The 23579-nt window shown below is 38.3% G+C and overlaps 1 protein-coding gene across 1 annotated transcript; it reads right to left on the reverse strand.

Annotated features, from left to right (window-relative positions):
* Positions 1–5397: 5397 nt before the first annotated feature.
* On the reverse strand, positions 5398–6764 carry LOC131930607 (potassium voltage-gated channel subfamily A member 1-like). Its single transcript, XM_059287175.1, has one exon. The coding sequence runs from the start codon at positions 6762–6764 to the stop codon at positions 5406–5408; it is 1359 nt and encodes a 452-aa protein (XP_059143158.1). The 3' UTR covers positions 5398–5405.
* Positions 6765–23579: the final 16815 nt, after the last annotated feature.

Genomic DNA, 23579 nt, shown 5'->3' on the forward strand with positions numbered 1-23579 from the left:
CGTTTGTCCAGATAAAAATGAAGGGTTTGAGCCAACTATAAAAAAAAAACCCAAGCTGCCATTCTATTGAAATGCTGTCTATATTTTCCTCGTTGAATTGCATTAGAAATGAGAATTCAAAAATAAAAATAAAAATCGCGGCTGACCTTAAAAGCCTTTTGGGTAATTTCCAATATTATATAACATGAAAAAAAACTCTATACAATCCAATGTCTTTTTTTTTCGTTTGAATTAAGATATTTTCATCTGCATGTTAAAGAGCCTATGCCAGTTAAGTAAATTATTTTGAAAGGAGATAATGACAAAAACGAACATTTTTATTTAGAAAACTCCTAACTACTAACCCTAAAATGAAATTCTTCACCAGTCTATGATACATCAGCTATATATTTAAAATTATGGCCTTTTATCCTTTTAAAATGCTACGTAAACACTAATCAAACATTGCTAATGTATTTTAAAATACAACAAACATTAATCAAAAACATTTGTGGTATAGACTTCAAAATTTCAAAAGCTTAGCTTCGTCTGCGTTAAAAACAGCATTTGTCCAGTGTATTTACAAATATTAAATGTCTAGCCAACTGCCCAGGAAGGAATAGTTTGAAAAAAAGAGAAACAAACTACAAAGAAAACATAAACAAATCATAAACCGACCGTACAGAAACAACATTGATTTCTTCCCTGTGCTCATCTGTCCTGTCAGATTTCTATTAAAACCGATCAATAAAGGCATTCAATAAAAAAAACTTGCAGAGAAAACTTCGACGATCTTTCAGTGTTGTAGGGACTTGGTGGGGGAAGTGGAGGTGGTGGGTGGGAGATGATGTTACAAATATAAGGCATGTATATCACACGGTTTCTGATGGGGGCGTATGTCAAGTAGATATCACTGTCACGTGGTGGATTGTGTGGTGGATTGTGTGGTGGGTGGTATGGTAGATTGTGTAGTGGGAAGTGGGGTTGATTGAATGGTGGATTGCATAGTGGGTGATGTGGTGGATTGTGTAGTGGATTGTAAAGTGGATGGTATGTTAGATTGTATATTGGGTGGTGTGGTAGATTGAGTGGTGGATTGTATAGTGGGTGAGGTGGTGGATTTTGTGATGTTTTGTATAATGGCTTGGGTGGCTGAATTTACCTTGTTCGGTGCTAAGTTTGGGGGATTTTGTAATGGACTATATGTTGATCTCTATGATAAATTATACGGTGGTTTATTGAGCACATTGCACACTATAAGAGAGCATTTTCTTGTAACAATTTTTTGCTCAAACTTACACGGCTAAAACTGGTCCTAATCAGATCATGTTCAAACATCCGTAAAAAAATAATCCGAAAGAAAAGCATTTACATGTAGAGTACAATCATCCTAGGTAGAACCATTCTCAATACAGTCACCTCGGATAGGAACATTCTCAAAACAATCACCCTAGATTGAACCGTTTTCGAATTGATCAGCACAGGTAGGAACATTTGAAAACCGATTACCCCATATAGGAACAAGTACAACACCTACTAGGTGTACAGGCATGTCTTATAACAATCACTCCATTCTTAGGGGGTTAGGGTTAGGGTTTTGCTTTAGGTTTGATGTTTTCCCATCCCTGAGTGGATATTTCTTTAGTAGCACAAACAAATTAGAGATCTACGAAGAGGTTATTTCTACACTAACCTTCACCAGTAATTAACGCGCCTGCTTTAAATGAATGATTCCCCCCTCCCCCCTCTCATTAGGGTTAAATATTCCCGTTAATATCGTAATGTCATGGGGGAGGGGAGAATGGCTAACGTGATGTGGGGGACACTGTCTAAAGGTATCCCGGAGTAATATATTCAAAGGGCCATCTTAAATAGTTCCTGATAAACGATCCATTTTCAATCGTGTTTTTCCCCCTACGGTATAGTGAGCCACCACCCCTCTCTCAATCCACCTCGGGTTAAAGGTCAACTGTAAATCCAGAGGTCATTCTTTAATCACTGTCCTAAGCTTTTTGTTGTACTCAGTCCATTTCTCTCTTGTGCCATGTCTAGGGCTATTTATAGTTGATACGAGTTATTTATAGTCCATGTCCACGTGACATGCTCCGCAATCTTACAATGTGATTGGTCGCCTTTGTTGAAATGTATTGGGCAAGATGAATCTACTTTTAAAAAAAATCCTTAAACAACAGGAATGATTGAAATGTGTGCACCAGGCTTATAGTTTTGAAAGAAAAGGTAAAAAATAGAGAAATACTATTTATAACACACGCGGTATTGAAGCAAAATACTAATTAGAAGTTTAAAAAGAAATGAGTTTGATGAATGGTTGATGTGTTACAGGAGGTCGCCCATAAGAGACGTCACACTGCTTGGCTGATTTTTCAATCGACCCCCCCCCCCAATAATAGTCACACATTGCCATTAACAATTTAAAAAAAAACAACTCCCTTTTTATTAAAAAAAAACGAAATCATATTCTGCACCCCCCACCCCACCACTACGTAGCAAATCGTCACAATAGTCACATTCCAATCCTCTCCCCTGGGCACGTGGCGTTATTTATGTACACCTCCAATTAATTAGCTGCTTTGTAATACTAGAAAATTTCACGGAAGAAATAACAAAACACGGACATTTCTGTACAGCATTGTGGGGGTTGTGAAGTCTAGCACTAGATCTAGGAGAGTCAGTGAGGTCTAACACTAGGGGAGTCATTGAGGTCTAGCACTAGGAGAGTCAGTATGGTGTAACACTAGGAGAGTCAGTGAGGTCTAGCACTAGAGCTAGGAGAGTCAGTGAGGTCTAGATCTAGGAGAGTCAGTGAGGTCTAGATCTAGGAGAGTCATTGAGTTCTAACACTATGAGTCAGTGAGGTCTAGCTCTGGGAGAGTCAATGAGGTCCTGGCTTTAGATCTAAGAGAGTCAGTGGTCTAGTTCTGAGAGAGTCTGTGAGATCTAGCACTAGGAGAGTCTGTGAGGTCTAACACTAGGAGAGTCAGTGATGTCTAACACTCGGAGAGTCAGTGAGGTCTAGCTCTAGATCTAGGAGAGTCATTGAGTTCTAGCTCTATGAGAGTCAGTGAGGTCTAGCTCTAGGAGAGTCAGTGAGCTCTAGATCTAGATTTAGGAGAGACAGTGAGGTCTAGATCTAGGAGAGTCAGTGAGGTCTAGATCTAGGAGAGTCAGTGAGCTCTAGATCTAGATATAGGAGAGTCAGTGAGGTCTAGATCTAGATTTAGGAGAGACAGTGAGGTCTAGATCTAGGAGAGTCAGTGAGGTCTAGCACCAGGAGTCAGTGAGGTCTAGCTCTAGGAGTCAGTGAGGTGATGGTCTAAAGTAGATGGGACAGCTAGGATTAATATTGTCTAAGACATGATACAGCAGCTATTTCTGAACAGAATTATTTAGTATATTTACACTTAAGCCTAATTCAAGCCGACTTAAGCCTAATCTAAGCAAGGAATTAAAACCAACCCACTTATTATATTAATCCAAGAAAAAACACACCAAAACAACAACATAAAAACACAACATTAAACTCATTCTTCTAAACCTAATACTAATTTAAAAAAAAACCTAACCTCAATTTCTACACACAAAACTACACATAAACTTAAACCTAATCCTCACATGTGCCTAATACGCAACCTAAACGTCCTACCTAAAAATTAGCTAAAATCTTAACACAACTCTTACGTAACAACGGGAGCCTAAAATTCAATTTTTAAACCAGCAAAACTTAATTTTTATAGAAACCTATCCCCCGTTCCGTCATTATCCTAGACAATTGTTTTTTTTTTACTCTTCTAAAACACCTCTTTAATAAAAACAAAATAAAACACAAACGAAACAAAACACAAACAACCCTTAACATTACACAATTACATCAAATACCTAAAGGTCAGCATCGACTAGTATTGTGGTCTCTATAAAAAAAGGGGAGAGAAGTAAAGGGAAAAAACTCATGGAACAAAACAGGGGCAGGGTGGGCTGTTATTTAGGGGAGGATGGCTGTTTAAATGTCGCGGGGGCATGAGGGGTCACCGTGACCAGTGAATAGTAATTAGCGCTTGCCCAGTGATATTTTACCAAGGCTATAATTAAGCTTAATCAGCACATAATTATATCAGCACAGAAGATATTTACCACTTCTTAATATCAGTTCTACCGTGGCTTATTCTACACACTCACTCACACACACACGCACACATAAATTATATATATATATATATATATATATATATATATATATATATATATATATATATATATATATATATATATATATATATATATATATATACACGTGTATGTATCTATATATATATATATATATATATATATATATATATATATATATATATATATATATACATACATATTTATTTGTAGATAATCTATTTGGTCACTTGCTTTTGCGCAGTCAAAAAGTATGTAGGGGTTCCAGCCCCGTATCCAATTAGCCTTTTAAGTTTAAAAAAAATGAAATAAACGCAAGTTTAAAGTCATGAAACACGTAAGGCCTGATAAGGCCATTGGTCACTCGTGAAATAGTGCGAGAAATAATGCCTCCACCGTCATAAACCAATCGTATTTGAGCCTAAGTGCAGTCGTGAACTCTACTTTTAACTGGACTATAGTAGGTTTGATTCGAAGGCAGCTTTACGCTAACTAGCGCTACTTTAAAAAAAAAATCTTTAAAGCGAATTAATATTTAGCAAATTCTAGTTCAAGAAGTGCAAAAATACAAACATTAAAAATTGACATGAACAAATCTAATATAATATCAATTGTGAGTCAACTAGTATTTAAAATTCTAGAAAAATTAACACAACATTAATGTAGTGGAGAAGAGTTAGTTAAAATGAATGTGTATATAGTAATCACGCGCATTAATTCATTAAAAATTTGAAGTAGCAGTTTAAGATTTTTTTATACAGTAAATACAATAACAAATGGATTAACAGTAACTTGAAGAAATTGCATAAAAATTATATATATAGAATGAGAAGACTCGTTGCTAAAAATTTGAAAATATAACCAACATGGTATACCATACTTTTTTAAAAATAACAACGATTGTGGGTAAATCGTACATTACCAGTTAGCTCCGGGTAGTTTGGCTTGGAGCTCGTTCATAATTTATCTGGCAATCAAGCGAAGGAATTTGGCACAAAATTAACTTCTAGGTATCGTTAAAAGATACAAATTTACTATTAAGGGGGTTAATGAAATAGTTTAGGTTATGTGTTGTTAGGTTTTAATTTAAGAAATAAAATGTATTTTTTATAATGCAACTAGGTAACAGGAGTTGGCATTATTTTTTTTTTAAATTTTGTTTCAAGGATGAACTAACTATTTACATACTTCGTAAAGTTGTAAACTTTTAGCAAGTATAAAATTGTATACTTAGACCTGCGGTATCATATTCGTCCTCTGCCTGTCTTGTGCGAGTAAAACTTATTAAAATTCTCCGTGATGATGGGGACCGGTATGGCCAAAGTCAGAACCCCGGCCACCGCGCACATGGAGCCGATGAGTTTTCCCATGGGGCCCACGGGAGCCACGTCACCGTACCCCACCGTGCACATCGTGATGATGGCCCACCAGAACCCGTCTGGGATGCTCTTGATTTGGGACCCAGGGATCCCCATTTCCGCGAAGTAGACGGCGCTGGAGAATACGAGTATGCAGACGGTGAGGGCCACTAAGAACAAACACAGGCCTTCCACGCTGGCTTTGAATGTCAGAATCAGAACCTGAAGCCCGGCCGAGTGTTTCGTTAGCTTGAATATCCGCACTAAACGAAACACCCGCAGGAACGCTAACGACGCCGAGGATTTAGCGCTGTCGCAGGACATGGTGGAGAGGATGTTGAAAAGCCCGACGTAGTACGGGATCACGGCCGTGACGTCGACTAAGTTTTTAAAATCTTTGAAAAAGGCAATTTTACTCGGGCAGGAGATGAGCCGGACGATGACCTCGAAGGTGAACCACGCCGAACAAACGGTCTCCACGAGAAAAAAAGCATCCCCCCAGTTGGGGTCCTGGTTTTGGACGCAGTGCTCGGAGCTGAGCCCGGGGAGGGTCTCCACACAGAACAGAGCAATGGAAGCTGTAGTGATTAGAACAGAAATGATGGCGATGATGTAGGCGTACAGCGAGGTTTCTGGGTACTCCATCAGCATCCAGACTTTCCTCTTCCAACCTCGTTCTGGAAGAACCACGTTCTCCGTGATGTAACCCTCCCCTCTTCTGTATTTCTCGATAACCGGACGTTCAATCTCGAAGAAGTCGAGTTCAGAAAGAAATATATCGTCCGGGACGGGCGGCGGTCGTTTCAACCCGCCGCCGTATAAATAATATTCGAATATAGCGTCGAAAGTCGGTCGATGCCGGTCGAAGAAGTACTCGTCTTTATGCTTGTCGTAGTACTTGATCCGCCTGTCCGGGTCTCCGAGGAGGGTGTTGGGGTGGTCCTCTAACGTCTTGCGCCACGTCTCGAAATATTTCCCGCTCACGTTGATGGTGATCCGGTCGCACGTGCTCAGCTGGCACGTGTGCTGGATGGGCAGCAGCTCCCCGTCCAAGGTCACGCACCGTCGCCGGGGCGCCACCGGTTTCGCCAGCCGGGCGAGGTTCGGGTTGCTGCCGGAGCCGTGGAAGTTCCGGTCGCCCGGATGGAGCCAGAGCTCGCTTCTTTCGGCCGCATCGTTCAGTCTCTCCCGGCTACTGTAGGTTCGCCTGTATGGCGCCTGGTTATGCAAGGATACAACAGCCATTGCGGTTACACATACATTCAGTAGACAAACTCCTTCACAGTTGGACTGAATCTACTAACACTCACTTTTATTTTTTTATTGAAAGGAAAATAAATAAATTTCCACTTAAAACACTGAATCTCGTTTTAAAATGTTATCAACAATCTCAATTTACGGTAGTTTCAGAAACGAGTTTACACGAACACAATCCACACTTTTCGCCAGAACGTAATCCACATTTCTCGCAAGATCCACATTTTTCACAAAATCCACACTTCTCCCAAAATCCACATTTCTCACAAGATCCACATTTTTAAGCGGTTTCTCCATGTCTCAAAGAACGCCCGCATTTATTCTCAGGACGCCCCGTGTAGGCCGGTGACCGCTGGCCAGTAGCTGACTTTCATCCTGCAGACAATCCAACAGAGATAAGAATCACACGAATGCAATTGGTGTGCAGGTCTGTCTGGAACTCTAACTCTCTTGTAAGTTTCTAGACCTAGATCATTCAAAATAGAAAAAAATAATTCAATAATAATAATAATTTTAAAAAATCAATTTTTCATGTTTTATATATATATATATATATATATATATATATATATATATATATATATATATATATATATATATATATATATATATATGTATATGTATGTGTATATATGTATATATATGTATATATATATATATATATATATATATATATATATATATATATATATATATATATATATATATATATATATATATATATATATATATATATATATATATATGTATATATATGGAAATAAATAAATATGTTTATATATATATATATATATGTATATATATATATATATATATATATATATATATATATATATATATATATATATATATATATATATATATATATATATATATATATATATATATATGTATATATATGTATATATATGTATATATATGTATATATATATATATATATATATATATATATTATATATATATATATATATATATAAATATGTATATATATGGAAATAAATAAATATGTTTATATATATATATATAGATATGTATATATATATATATATATATATATATATATATATATATATATATATATATATTTATATATACTATATGTATATATATAATATATATACTCCCACATACATATATGTATGTAAATAAATAAAAATTATGTATATATATATATATATATAATATATATATATATATATAATATATATATATATATATATATATATATATATATATATATATATATACATATATATACATTTAGTGTCAATTTATGTATGTGAATTTAACTTCTTTAAAACCTGTCAGTAATGAATGCAGCCTGTAGTGTTTTGACAATGACGCGGTTGGTCAACTGACGGCTGGTCAACGTAGCACTGTAACCCCCATGAAACGACTGACCAGTTCCAACGATAAACGCGGCACACACGTCTAAATGTCCAAATAACTCACCGGCAGGGTCAAGTGGAACCCTGAGACGACTGGAATAACACTAAAGCCGGCCATAAAAACGACACGTAATTGCCAGTGATTTGCCGTGGCCGAATGCCATTTTTTTCTCTTCTTCTGTCGAGCACCGGTCACTGACACTTGAGTTCTTGATCTGCTCCGTTTCTACCTTAATCTTTGGCCTTGAGCAGTTCTAAGGCCGAGTTAAAAAAAAATAATTCCACAGCATATTCTTTGGTCTAGAATAATTTATATTGATCCCTATTAAATGATATGTAATCATTCTAAAACAGGACTCATACTTTCGCCTAAACAGTTCTTATAATTGTTGTTCATTTTCTTGTTTAATCTATTTTGTGCTTTTATGCATAGAAGAGTTCTACGTCGGCCGTAACCTCGTTTGCTGATCTGTTCTTACACGTTCTTAATGTAGCCTATGCACACAAATACAATTTGTTTATTGGAATAGTTTTAGTTTTTAGTTACTTGGAGTTCTTTTTCGTGTTCTTGCTAATGTCCTTAGTCCCACCATGTTCTTGGTCTAACTACTGTTTGACGGCCACTGCTCTGGACGGCCACCAGCACAGCTCTGGACGGCAACCAGCTCTGGACGGGCAAACAGAACAGCTCGGGACGGGCCACCAGTACAGCTCTAGACGGCCACCAGAACATCTGTGACGGCCCACCAGAACAGCTCTAGACGGCCACCAGAACAGCTCTAGGACGGCCACCAGAACAGCTCTGGACGGCCACGAGAACAGCTGTGGACGGCCACGAGAACAGCTGTGAACGACCACCAAAACAGCTCTGGACGGCCACCAGAACAGCTCTGGACGGCCACCAGAACAATTTTAGACGGCCAATAGAACATCTCTGGACGGCCACTAGAACAGCTCTGGACGGCCACCAGAACAGCTCTCGACTGACCAGTTCTGTAGACGCCTGAATTCTGTTATCGAACAGCTTCTCCTGCCCCTTTGATGTATGGCGGTGCAGACCATTTTCAATGACATCTTGACTTAGAATAGGCCCGGACTTTGTCCCTGCTTCCCTTACTAGCTGAATGTGTAGTTTGAAAACTGGCCAAAACGGGGGTATTGATTTTTAGTGGCGAACCTCTGTAGATAAGAGAATGATAGAAAAAAAAGGGGGCGGGGTGGGTGGGGGTGGAGCAGGAGGTGACGGCGAGATAGGAGTTTGGGGGTGGGGGAAAGGGGTGGGGTGTAGAGATGAATAGGGGGAAATCAAAGAGGGAGTAGGAGGTAGGGGTGGTGGTGGGGGTAGGAATATTGTGGGGGGGGGGTATGGATGGGAGAGTGAAATGGGGTGTGAAAGTGAATGGATGGGATGGGAGGATGGATAGGAGGATGGATGGGAGGATGGATGGGTAGATGGATGAGAGAAAGGTTGGGAGGAATGGATGGATGGATGGATGGATGGATGGATGGATGGATGGATGGATGGATGGATGGATGGATGGATGGATGGATGGATGGATGGATGGATGGATGGATGGATGGATGGATGGATGGATGGATGGATGGATGGATGGATGGGAGGATGGATGGATGGATGGGAGGATGGATGGGTAAATGGATGAGAGAAAGGTTGGGAGGAATGGATGGATGGATGGATGTGAGGATGGTTGGATGGGAGAAAGATTGGATGAGAGGATAGTTAATGGGAGAATGGAGGGAATGATGGATGGGATGGTAGATGTGATAAGAGGGTGGATGGTTGGAGGTTATAAGTGAAAGGAGTGAAGAAAGTATGTGGATGAATAACCGGAAGGATTAAGGTAAGTGTGTGAAAAAGTGAGAGGATTGAGTGTAAGACGTTGGCTGGGTAACTATAAATTATTTTAGAATTTTAAAAAAATGTGTACACAAAACAAAACACATTCGTGAAACAACTAATGGCATCAAATTTATGTGTCTCGACCACTTGCTACCGTTTCTTCGAGTACCCTTGTTGAATTCCTCAAGAACCAGACGACGAGCTCTCCACAGATAACAGATGTCTACCTCAGCTCCCCCCCCCCCCAGAGAAGTGCTTACCCCATTATTTCACATAACGAATGTACTGGACTAAGCTAAATTTAGGTTCAAGTTTCGTTTTGGCCTTTTTTTTTTAATCAGAAAATTAAATAAAGGCCACGGAGTTCAATGAGGTTGAAAGACGCAAACGAGGCTTAAATCACCCATTAGGTGGACAGTGAAAATGTTCAGTCTGTAGCGGGTGACCGTCAGACCACGTATCATGGAGGGGGTGGAGATGCAAGGGGTAGGTCTTAGGTCTGTTTGTATTGCATCAGGCGGTTTTAAAATGGGGGATATGGAAGAGTTTTTGAGTAAAATATGATCGTTTTCTTTTAATTATGTCAGTTTTAAAAAAAAATATTGTTGACTAAACAAATGTCTGTTTTTTTTTTATATAAAATGCCAATTAAAAAATATATTTTTAATGTTGGCGAAAAAATAGTAGTTTTCTTTTTATAATGCCAGTTTAAAAAAAAACTTTTGACTAAAAATGGGAGATGTTAAAAATGTTAAAAAGAGAAGAGTTAACTCAAAAAAGTTTCTTAATGAAAATCAAAACATAGCATTATTAAAACAGAAAAAAATATTATTCTACACTCACTGAAAATCAACAGTACTTCTAGCATAATCTATATGATGAATCTAACACGTCACATTTCTACCTCCACCCCCCTCTCCCCAACCACGTAACACATCCTTCCCCCCCCCACCCAGGTGAGTAACGTTATGTATTAACTACCCCCAAGACGACTACAAATATACCAAATTGATTCATATCAAAGGCACCACTTGATACACGTACATTAATTATAGCCCTACTGTGCTAGTCTACGTTATTATACATTATTAAATCATATTCGATACAATCATCGGATGCGAATAAATGATTTTAAAAAAATTGTGTAATTAAATTATTGATTTTTTTCTATTGAGTAGCTAAACGTGTGATCTATTATCGATCACGAATGACTCAATTATTTACCAGCCAGTGACGTATACAGAGTTTAATTTTTTCATTGATGTTGCCATCAATATCTGATGTTGTCATCAATATTTGATGTTAACGTCATTAGCTGATGCTGCCATCAATATCTGATGTTACCATCATTATTTGATGTTACCATCATAAGCTGATGTTGCCATCAATATTTGATGTTACCATCATTAGCTGATGTTGCCATCAATATTTGATGTTACCATCATTAGCTGATTTTGCCATCTATATCTGATGTTACCATCATCAGTTGATGGTGCCATCAATATTTGATGTTACCATCATTAGCTGATGATGTCATCAATATTTGATGTTACCATCAATATTTGATGTTACCATCAATATTTGATGTTAACATCAATATCCGATGCTGCCATCGATATCTGATGTTACCATCAATATCTGATGTTGTCGTCATTATTTGATGTTACTATCATTAGCTGGTGTAGCCATCACTATTCGATGTTACCATTAATATTTGATGTTACCATTATTAGCTGATGGTGCCATAAATATCTGATGTTACCATCATTAGCTGATGTTGCCATCAATATTTGATGTTACCATCATCAGCGGATATTGCCATCAATATTTGATGTTACCATCATTAGCAGATGTTGCCATCAATATTTGATGTTACCATCATCAGCGGATATTGCCATCAATATTTGATGTTACCATCAATATTTGATGTTACCATCATTATCTGAGGTTACCATCAATATTTGATGTTAACACCATCAGCGGATATTGCCATCAATATTTGATGTTACCATCAATATTTGATGTTACCATCATTATCTGATATTGCCATCAATATTTGATGTTACCGTAATGGAAGCAACATCGGTGGGAGGCGAAGTAGGTATTTGATGGTGCCAGCAGTATAAAACATGAGTTTACATTACACAGAACACACCGCTCTTTACCCACCCACTCTCTCCGTGTGGGTAACCACAAATAAAAGTAACCCACCGCACAATTAACAAGCGCTGGGAAAATGGTAATTAATTCTAATTAATTCTTATCTTTATCTTAATTAGCCTGGAATAAAAAAACACAAAGTAAATATGTTGTTAGAGGCGATCGGCCGGTATGTTAGAGTCAGTGGGAAATAGTTGTAGGAATGCCAAAGTCATAATTCGTAAAGTCATGTTATAGTTGTAGGAATGTCAAAGTCATAATTCGTAAAGTCATGTTATAGTTGTAGGAATGTCAAAGTCATAATTTGTAAAGTCATGTTATAGTTGTAGGAATGTCAAAGTCATGATTCGTAAAGTCATGTTGTAGTTGTAGGAATGTCAAAGTCATAATTTGTAAAGTCATGTTATAGTTGTAGGAATGTCAAAGTCATGATCTTAAAGTCATATTATAGTTTTAAGAAAGCTAAAGTTGTAGGAAAGCGTAAAGTCATTTTATAGTTGTATGAATGCCAAAGTCACAATTCATACAATCATGTTATTCTTTTAGGGGTGACAAAGCCATAATTCGTCAAGTCATGTTAAAAGCACCACTTGAAACAAGTTAATTAATAAATTACTTATGGTCCAACGGTGCTAGTATATTAGAATATATGTTATTGAATCCTATTTGTATATTCATATCAAACTATCACAAAGCCATGATATTATAAAGTTAAGTTAGATTGTAATTGATCATAAAGTCATGTTATAATAAAGTCATCTTAAATTGGAATCAAGCTACTACAAAGTCATGCTATTATAAAGTCAAGTTAGATTATAATCAAACTATCACAAAGTCTTGCTATTATAAAGTCAAGTTAGATTAAAATCAAACTATCACAAAATCATGCTATTATAAAGTCAAGTTAGATTATAATCAAGCTATCACAAAGTCATGCTATTATAAAGTCAAGTTAGATTATAATCAAACTATCACAAAGTCATGCTATTATAAAGTCAAGTTAGATTATAATCAAGCTATCACAAAGTTATATTATAAAGTCAAGTTAGATTATAATCAAGCTATCACAAAGTCATGCTATTATAAAGTCAAGATAAAATGTAAAGCACACTCTACAATGCACATGACCCGTAGAGCAGCCACGGAATTTCAATGCAAACATTTATTGATTATAACTTTCCTGCAACACCTTGCCTCTTGTATTGTTTCGTTTTTGTAAGCAGCCGCGGCATTAAAATTTCGCATTTTTCTATTTTGGTTAGGTTGCTACTGTATTGATCCATGTGTATTCATTTTGTATTAGTTTATAGATCAGTTCGTACTCAAATTAGAACTGGACACGTTTCTATATTTATTGATCTTTTTTTTCTCCTTTTTTTTCCCTAAGCCAGTAATTCTAAATACACATCCATTTTAAACTGATGGATATATCAGTGGCGTAGACAGGATTTCGTAATTGGGGGGCATTTGATATTTTAGGGGGGGGGGGGGGAGGACTAAATTTTCCGGGGGCCGGACACTGGTAAAAGTTTATGTTTTCTATATAAATTTCAATTCGTTCTGGGGGGGGGGGGGGGGGGGGGGAAAGGGGCGGTAGACTTTCTCCAAGAGACGCCGGGAAGAAACTCTAGTGTGTGTGTGGGGGGGGGGGGGGGGAGGGGGTGGAATTTTTAAAAATCTGTAATATAGCATGTCAATAATTTTTTCACTAAAAATATAGTGTATAAATATGTAATATGTCAATATATATTAAACAGCAAATGTAATGCAATTATTTATATATATATATATATATATATATATATATATATATATATATATATATATATATATATATATATTAAATAGAAAATGTAATGCAATTATTTACTGTCAAACGTAGTGTGTTAATATTTACTAACTGATAAATGTAGTCTGTCAATATTTATTAACTCGTAAATGTAATATATACATATTTATTAACTGGCAAATATAATATGTCAATATATATTAAATAGCAAAAGTTATGTAGTTATTTACCCTCAAATGTAGTTTCTCAATATTTATTAACTTGTAAATGTAATATATCAATATTTATTACCTGTAAAATGTAATATGTCAATATAAATTACATAGCCTATGTTATGCATTTATTTACTGTCAAATGGGCAAGTGTAATATATCATTTTATTACATGTAAAATGTAGTCTGTCAGTATCACATAGAAAACAAAGTGTGCCAATGTATTACATGTAATATATCAATATTTATTAAGATGTAAATGTAGTTTCTCAAATCATATCAACTGGTTATTGTAGTATTTTCCTTGTCTATTTACCAGCACATTTAGTGCTGTTAACTTTCGTTTAGTAGTAAATACAATGTCACGGATTTATCACTCTGTATTGGGCGGAAACCTTAGGATTAAAACCGGCGTAGAATTTTTTTTAATCACGCAAACTTCTGAGTATCGATTATGTCACTCCGAGCGGGTTACAGTAAGGCGGCTGTGTTATTGATAAATTACTAATCCACTTCGATTGATTTCCTTAGTGACTTGATCATTATTTGCTCTGGAAAATGTTTCCTTCGTTGAATGTTTTTGAATGGAAATTAGTTTAAGTAATTTTTATCCGTGTTGAAATTTGCGGATTTTAATGACATCAATTTGATGTGTTAGAACTGGTTTATGCTCTGTTTTGTTACATATGTTAACTAGTAGTTTAAAGGTTTATGTGCACTGATTTGTTATATATGGGGTTATGTTAAAATGTAATTTAAAGGTTTATATGCTCTGAAATTAGTTTATAATGGTTATATCACAGTTTTATCGGAATAAAACTTGGAGAAACGGCTTGAAGTTAGTTTGGTTGACAGCAAAGCTATTCTTGTAACATTTTTAAAATACGGGGTTTTAAATCTGAAGAAATGATTTTTAGTTCAATTGATTTACTCTTGTTCGCAGATGGGTGGGAATTGAGGGTGGGGGTGTAGGGTGAGGGTGGGTGCAGTCAGAGGCGTAGCTAGGGAAGGGCCGACTGTTACTTGCCTGTACGGGATTATTTAACTGTTTTCTACAACAGTTATGAGACGCCAACAAAACAAAAAACCGTTATGGGACTGTGATTGGTATAAATGCGATCACAACTTTTCCTAATTCTGGGTGGTGGGACGCTTTTTTTGCCAGTGTGAATAACTAAACAAATAGGGGGGGGGGGTGGCGAAGAGTTGATTGTCGCGTGCGCCAGAATTGGTCGCTACGCTTCTGGTTGTAGCGTAGAGGTGTGTGTGGTGTAGAGGTGTGTGTGGTGTAGAGGTGTGTGTGGTGTAGAGGTGGGTGTAGCGTAGAGGTGTGTGTGGTGTAGAGGTGGGTGTGGTGTAGAGGTGTGTGTGGTGTAGAGGTGTGTGTGGTGTAGAGGTGTGTGTGGTGTAGAGGTGGGTGTAGCGTAGAGGTGTGTGTGGTGTAGAGGTGGGTGTGGTGTAGAGGTGTGTGTGGTGTAGAGGTGTGTGTATTTTGCAATAAGGGCTTAACAGTGCGTGTACTCATAAGCGTAATTTGTGCACGTACAGAGGGGGGAGGGGGTGTTTATTAGCAGCAACTATTTTGTTGGGAGAGAGGGTTTTAAGTGACCAAAAGTATTTTGTGGAGAAAGGGGGGGGGGGAGTTGTTCGGTGACCCCAACATAGTGTATAGACGTGAAACAGGAATTGTTAATTTATCCCATCAATTGTGTTTGGGAGGGGAGAGAGGTATGAATTCACGTCAACATTTTTGTGTTGAAACAACCAACAAACAAACAACAGCACGTGAGTAGAACTCTCAACTCCAGGGAGGAGATCGACCCCCCCACCCTCCACCCTCAAGCTCCACCCCCTCCCCCAATTGATTTATCCTAGTTTCACCGATACGCGTCCTGGGTTTGTAATAACGCCGATTACACCAAACGATACACAGGGACAGTGTTTGTTTATCTCACACAGTTTACACTGCCTGGTCGAACCAACGCGTAGTTCAATACCTGACACCACTCTTTGTTCTTACATCTTGATTTTATATCAAAAACTTCAAAGGGATACATTTTTAAAAAATAAATAAATAATTTTTAAAAAGGTGGGGGACACAGAATAATAGGCATGAAAAGTCTATGTAATCGTACTAAATTTAAAAAAAAAAATCTTTTAAAAATATGGCAAGCGATAAAATTATAGTTACAATAGTAAAAATTAAAGCCATTCGGAAATCATCGATTACACTCATTTTTATATTTTTGTATCGATTATACGTCGTTGAAAATCTGTTTCGAATTATTTTATCAATTCAAATGTTTTCACAAACTGCCTTCAACCCCGGAATGGTTTTCCATGAACAAAATACACAATAATGATCTATGGTGTATAGCGTAGTATTGTATTTACATTAAATAATATAACATCCCCAATCACCAAAACACCCCCTGATTCTACTAATCCAAATTTAAAATAAAAATGTTTGCCTAATTACTATTAGATCTATATTACTAGCAAATATTTCTTTGACTATTTCTAGCCTCAATGAAACCGGAAGTAATTTTGTACTTATTACACACACGTTGTAAAATATTCAATTTTGGTTGAAAAATATGCTTTCTGGCAACACAAATTTGGAACCATTTGGAACCAGCTTTTCAAGTCTATTGAGGCATCGCCAGTAGTTGTGAATAAATGATGGAGGACAGCAAGGTTGGATCAGTACAGTAGAACAGCACGAATGGTGCAGGCCAAATCGAGGTTTGGATATAGGGCGTCGTATTCATTGATTGTGTTGTTTATCTTAAAATGGGGATGGTGGGTGGGGAGGGGGCGTGAGTGTGTGTGGGGGGGGGGGCGTGTGTGTGAGGGGGGCGTGTGTGTGGGGGAGGCGTGTGTGTGTGGGAGAGGGTGCATTTTGATTCATAAGGGCAGGCAGCACCTAGAACCAGATCAAAGTTTTGCAAATTTGTTATTCTTTGTTACTTTGGGTGGGGGACGGGTCATGGAGGGGGAAGGGGATTGGGCGAAGGGCGCACCAGGCATCAGAAAAAGGTTTGGATATAGGGCGTCATACTTGTGGATTTTGTTGTTCTCTTTGTATTTGGGGTTGTGAGATGGGGGGGGGGGAATGGTGGTTCTTCACGACAGGCCTTACAAAAAAATCAAAAGTTTTTGGATATATGGCTTCAGATTCGACAACCGTTGATTTAAAGGTGGGGGGGGGGGGGGTGTATCAAGTAAAGGCCCACACCATGCATCAAACACCCTAGCTACGCTATGGGAAGCGCTCTAAGAAAGATGCTATCTCCGTAACGATTGGTCATGGAGTCTGAAGGCTGTCAGAGACGAAGGCAACGATTGGCTCCTGTGAGGTCGAAAGAGTTTGGGTTACCGGCTAATGCGGAAAAGTAGTTAAGTCGGGAACTATTGACTAATTTACAAATGGAATAAGGTCCTTTGGCCATTTTATTTACAGATGTCAGTGAGTGCTAAACGTTGCTGTTGTCTGACACTGAATGTTTGGCGTGCGGGGTAAATTAATGACAAAGGCTACTCATTATGACTGGTGTAATATGTTTTTGGTAGTGTTAACAGTCAATGTTTCTTTCAGGCAACTCTTGTGTGTCTGTGGGGGGGGGGGGGGGAGGGGGGGAGACGGACACCGTACATTTACCCCCCGAATGAAATACAATTTATATAGAAAATATATACTTTTATACCAGTATCGCCCCTGTTAACGGTTACAATTTAAGGACAGTTAGATAATTAATTAACGTAATAAAAAGTAAAGCACCCTTTCAAATCTACCGTCAATGGGGCAAGGGAAGTAACATTGCCCTGTTTTAGTGACCTCGGTATATGGAGGGAAATTGTGGTCAGCACTATCCACAAACTTTACGTCCCATACGTGACTCAGGTACTCATAAGAGCTGGGTGGACTCAGGGTCGTCTTACATACTCGAACAGTCTCTTGGAATTTCAACGTAAAGGACTTTTTATTGTATTCTGATTGCGGACCATTCTACAGAGGCGTAGCGAGGGGGGGGCATATGTCCCCGGGCATATAGGGGGGGGGGCGCCAAATTGAAAGTTTGAGGGGGTTGCAAATGAAAAGTTCGAGGGGGGGGGGGTGCAAATCGAAAATTTGCTCCCGAGGGGGGCGCCAAATTGAAAGTATGTCCCCGGGCGCCGGGAAGGGTCGCTACGCCTCTGCCATTCTACGAATACTTTCAAAAGAATATATAAAACAAATGTAAAACAAATACAATAAGCGTTTACATAATAATATAAGAAAATAAAACAAATTTGCTTTCTTTAATAAGATAAGATTACAGGACAGAGGGGATCTTGGTTTAACCCCAGTATTTGATGATGAATAAAAGAAGTGATCGCTCATAAGATCTTTCACATATTTTTTCTTAACTATAAATTCATTTTAAAATGTTAACATTTTATTGTGTCAAAGTTCATATCACATTGCATTGTCCATAAAACTTGACAAATGAAATCGGTTCGTTAGAATGGGGTGAAATTTTATTGGTTAAAAATTTTTTAATTCCGCAACGATCCTGATATTTAAAAACAAAAGCGAATTTGAAATTAGAAACCTCTAGTGTTCTTTCATCCATTGCGAAACGAAATAGAAACCTCCCCCCACCGCTAATGTCCTCTCACACTAGTGATGTATATTTTTAAAAAAATGTATATAATCACTGACCGATTACCTTATGTATATGAAATGGGGAGGGGGAGGGAGGATCAGCATAGCAATTAACGCCATAACAATGAGCTTTTTTTTCCATAAGCCCAGGGCTAACACCGACAAAAACAGAAGACAATGGGCAGACACCACCGCCCCCGTCGCCATATACGGTAGTTGAATCAGCACTTCCCCACCCCTACACATGAATGGAATCAGTACCCCAACCCCCCAACACGGTAGTTGAATCAGCACTTCCCCACCCCTACACATGAATAAAATCAGCACCCCAACCCCCCAACACGGTAGTTGAATCAGCACCCCCCTACCCCTAGCACAGTAGTTGAATCAACACTTTCCCACCCACACCTTACATGTACGTGAAATCATCACCCCACCCCACCCCTACACGGTATTTGAATCAGCACTCCCCCACCCCCTACACATGAATGGAATCAGTACCCCAACCCCCTAACACGGTAGTTGAATCAGCACCCCCCTACCCCTAGCACAGTAGTTGAATCAACACTTCCCCACCCACCCCCTACATGTACGTGAAATCATCACCCCACCCCACCACTACACGGTATTTGAATCAGCACTCCCCCACCCCCTACACATGAATGGAATCAGCACCCCAACCCCCCAACACGGTAGTTGAATCAGCACTCCCCCTACCCCCCCCCCAGCACAGTAGTTGAATCAACACTTTCCCACCCACCCCTTACATGTCAGTGGAATCATCAACCCCCACCGTATTTGAATCAGCAATTCCCCCACCCAATACACGTGAGCTGAACCAGTACCACCCAATACAGTAGCTGAATCAGCAACCCTTCCCCCCAGCAGTTAAATCAGCACTACCACACACCGTACACTTTAGTTGAACCAACACTCCCCCCCCCCCCATCCAACTAGTTAAATCAGCACCCTTGTCCCACTCCCTACACTGATACTGATGTGAGTATACGGTGCACTGACACAAATGACAATACGGCCTTATTTTGACGTTGTTAAATTTATCTCTTACAATCTGCCCAGCGAGTTCAGGAAGTAGTGTGTTTTGACCAGATAAATATTTCTCCACTTCAAGTGATTTTTATTTTAGTTTAGACTAGAGCCTTCAAGCTAAAAATATCTGACCTTTTACAAACATCAACACGGCCTTCTATCATTTTAAACTATTTGACCTACACATCTCCAAACGTTATTATTCTTACACATCAATGACAATAATACTTACGTTGGATGTTCTCCAATATGGCGGTAATAAAACAGGTTGCGTTAGTATTCTCCCACATTAAAGATAATTACATGCACGATGGACGTTTAACCAATAAGAGATGCTAACATCAAATGGAGTTGTAAAATAGTCGAGACATTCAAATTCTACTATTTCGATTTTGTATCTAACAATATCGATCGAATTCAAATGTATTCCTAGACCGGTTTTTTATTTTTAAAATCAGGAAATGACTAGAAGGGCAGAATTTAAATAATACATAGAAAATTTCCAAATAATCATATATGTATTATCTTAAAGCATTATCAAACTTTCATATGCATAAGCCACAGACCTACAGTTTATCACGAATCTGCCTTTCCGCCCAACTTCGCATGATCTATTATTTTTTGTTTTGTTAATTACCCTGTTGCATGTTAGTGTAGGAATTCGCGTCTTCAGCTAAGGGAATCCCAAATAGCCCCACGTCCTTTTAACACAGTTCAGCCTCTAAAATTCTACACAGAGGTTTCAACTTTAAGCCCTGAAGATTAAGCCTGCTGGGTGCGGGTCAAGGGAATTTTAAACTCGGATTTATGTAGGACGTTTTGTCTGGGAGAGTTACCCCTCTTGGTAGCCAGCAACAGAGGCAATGTGTGTTTGTGGAATATGGTTGAGTAGATTGGACTTGTGTTTGATTCACTTTAGACGTGCCTCCATACATGTTTGGTGAGAATTGGTTGGCTTTTGGGTAAACAATATATATATATATATATATATATATATATATATATATATATATATATATATATATATATATATATATATATAAATATATATATATATATATATATATAAATATATATATATATATATATAAATATATATATATATATATATATATATATATATATATATATATATATATATAAGAGGAATCGAATAACACAGGAACTGCTGGGATAAATTAATCAGCTCTGCTCGAAATCGAAGGCTATCGATCAGGTCAAAAGACAGTAAGGACGTGATAGATAAAGTAAGAATTGAGCTCAGATCAAATAAGACTGGAACGTTGGGTGGGTGGGTGGGGTGGATAGGGGAGGAGATCCCGAATTAAAAGGGGAGGGGTGGGGGTATAGAAGCAGGGAGGGTGTGGGGGGGGTGTTGGGAGGAAACTGTAACAGTGCCTTTACACAGTACAATGTCCGGGATTCTGTGTGGGGAGTATGTACGGATGGGGCATGATGTACGGATGGGCATGATGTACTTTTAGGGCATCATTTACCGATGGGGATTATGTACGGATGTTGGGCATCATTTACTGAAGGGGCATGGTGTATGGATGAGGGCATTATTTACCGATAGGGCATCATGTACCGATGGGACAATATGAGGTCATAATATGCCGATTGGACATTATGTACCGATGGGGCATGATATACTGATAGGGCATCAATTACCGATGGGGCATTATATTACGATTGGGCATGATGTACCGATGGGGCATGATGTACTGATAGGGCATCATTTACCGTCCGGGCATCATGGACTCATAGGGCATCATGTACGTATGGGGCACCACGCGAGGAACCATGTACGTGACGGGCAGTATACGGGGCATCATGTACCGACGAAGCATTATTTACCGATGTGGGCCATGGCAGGACAGGGGAGGGGGAGGAGGGAGGAAGGGGGATGAGGTCACGAGTAAAATAGAGGAAATGAAAAAAGTAGGTTTAGTTCCTCGTGCACTTCTGCTGAGTGGAGAAAAAAAAAGCACTTCAACATTCACCCCTGACGCATTGATATCAATTTGATTAATTTCCTTCTGAAGCTGATAGAAGCTGATAGTTCAAGTTTGTTGACAAGTTTTTTTTTAAATTACACAACACGAGTCATATAACATTAAGAAACAAGATGATGCGAGCAAAATAACTTGTAGACATTCTGCTACATTTCACTCTGAAGTACATTTGTTGATGATCATAGAAATGTTTTTTTTTTCTAAATAAACGAGACATATCAATGAAGAAATAATTCAATTATTTTAAATTGAGAACTGTTTGAGAGGGTGCAGATAGGAGGATGACAGAAAGGGGAAGGGGGGGGGGAAGCTCAGTAAGACGGGGGGGGTGAAACAAAAATCATTCCCTAAATGTAATATATTTTAAGCAGAATTTTTTTTTTTTTGCAAATGCAATACTAGTCTATAGGCTGTTGATGAATAACAGACATCAGAACGATTAGCACAATGGGTGGGGGAGGGGGGAGTTTTTCTTCAGCAATTTTGAAACCCAACGTTTAATTAAATTCTTCTCACGCTGAGACTAATTAATTAAACACATACAAAAAAATTGTATTAATGACTAATATAAAGAAACGTATTACCTCAGAACTATCCGAGAAAACACACGTCTAAATTTACATCCTTAAATTCACATGGCCAAATAGTTGAAAAAAATAAAAAAATAAAATAATTACTAAACACACACATCCAAAAGAAATCGAAGTGTTTGAGTATTTCTATTTTATTTCTATCATTTCCATTCCGGTTCTGCTTTCGGTTGGTATCAAACCCGCCCGCTATTGTGGTAGTCAGAGGCCTGACTGGGATGTTGACAGTAGTGCTCATCGATCGCTCATAATTCACTCCACCACCGGTCCAGTCCCGCGGTGTCTCGCGTCGCCTGGCGTGACGCGAGAGTTTGGCCTGTGTTAATAACAGTGTTGCAGACGAGAGCTTAGCGCCTTTTTCTCAGCTATTGAACCTGTAGGAGGAGGGCGATATCGGTGCGAGGGTTGGGGAATCGACTATGTTGTGAAGTCATAAGTGACGATTTGACTTTAAATAAAAGAGATGGTAGATCCTTGAAAAACAGTATGCATACAGTAATTTTGTTGTTGAGTTGGCCTTATTGCATGAGGATAATTGACCAATACAGCTTTTACGTAAATGTTACTAGTAGGCAGTGGCGTCGCTAGGTCGGGTGTCACCCGGTTCGGCACCTAATGGTGTCACCCCCCCCCCCAGCAAAAAAGTATCAGTTTATATTTACAGATGTATGTAAAATAATTTTTTCTATAATTGGCAGGTTTACGCCCAGGTGTCACCCCCTCCCCCATATCGGAATCTTTGATTTGCACTTAATAAAACTTTTTATCTCTAATTTATCATTAATTAAACTGGCAAAAAAGCATTTTAATACTATACATTTTTCAATTTTTTGGTCATACGGTGCGGTCCGCACCCCACGCCTCCACCTCGCGACGCCTCTGCTAGTAGGTTCCTTGGCTAATCAGTGGCCTATGTATTGAAGGACGTACATATGAGTCCATCTAGAGTACCTGACTCACGTTATGAAGAGTTAGGGTAGCTGGACATAGTCCTGACTGCACTGTTCCTTCATCTGCCGAGATTACAGAAACAGGTGAACTCTATTTCATATGTCCGATGGACATTCAGGTCCAATTAGGTAACTTTAATTAT

This window comes from Physella acuta, unplaced genomic scaffold (assembly GCF_028476545.2).
Source record: "Physella acuta isolate Inbredline_101_S28 unplaced genomic scaffold, ASM2847654v3 ptg001810l, whole genome shotgun sequence".
Classification (NCBI taxonomy): domain Eukaryota; kingdom Metazoa; phylum Mollusca; class Gastropoda; family Physidae; genus Physella; species Physella acuta.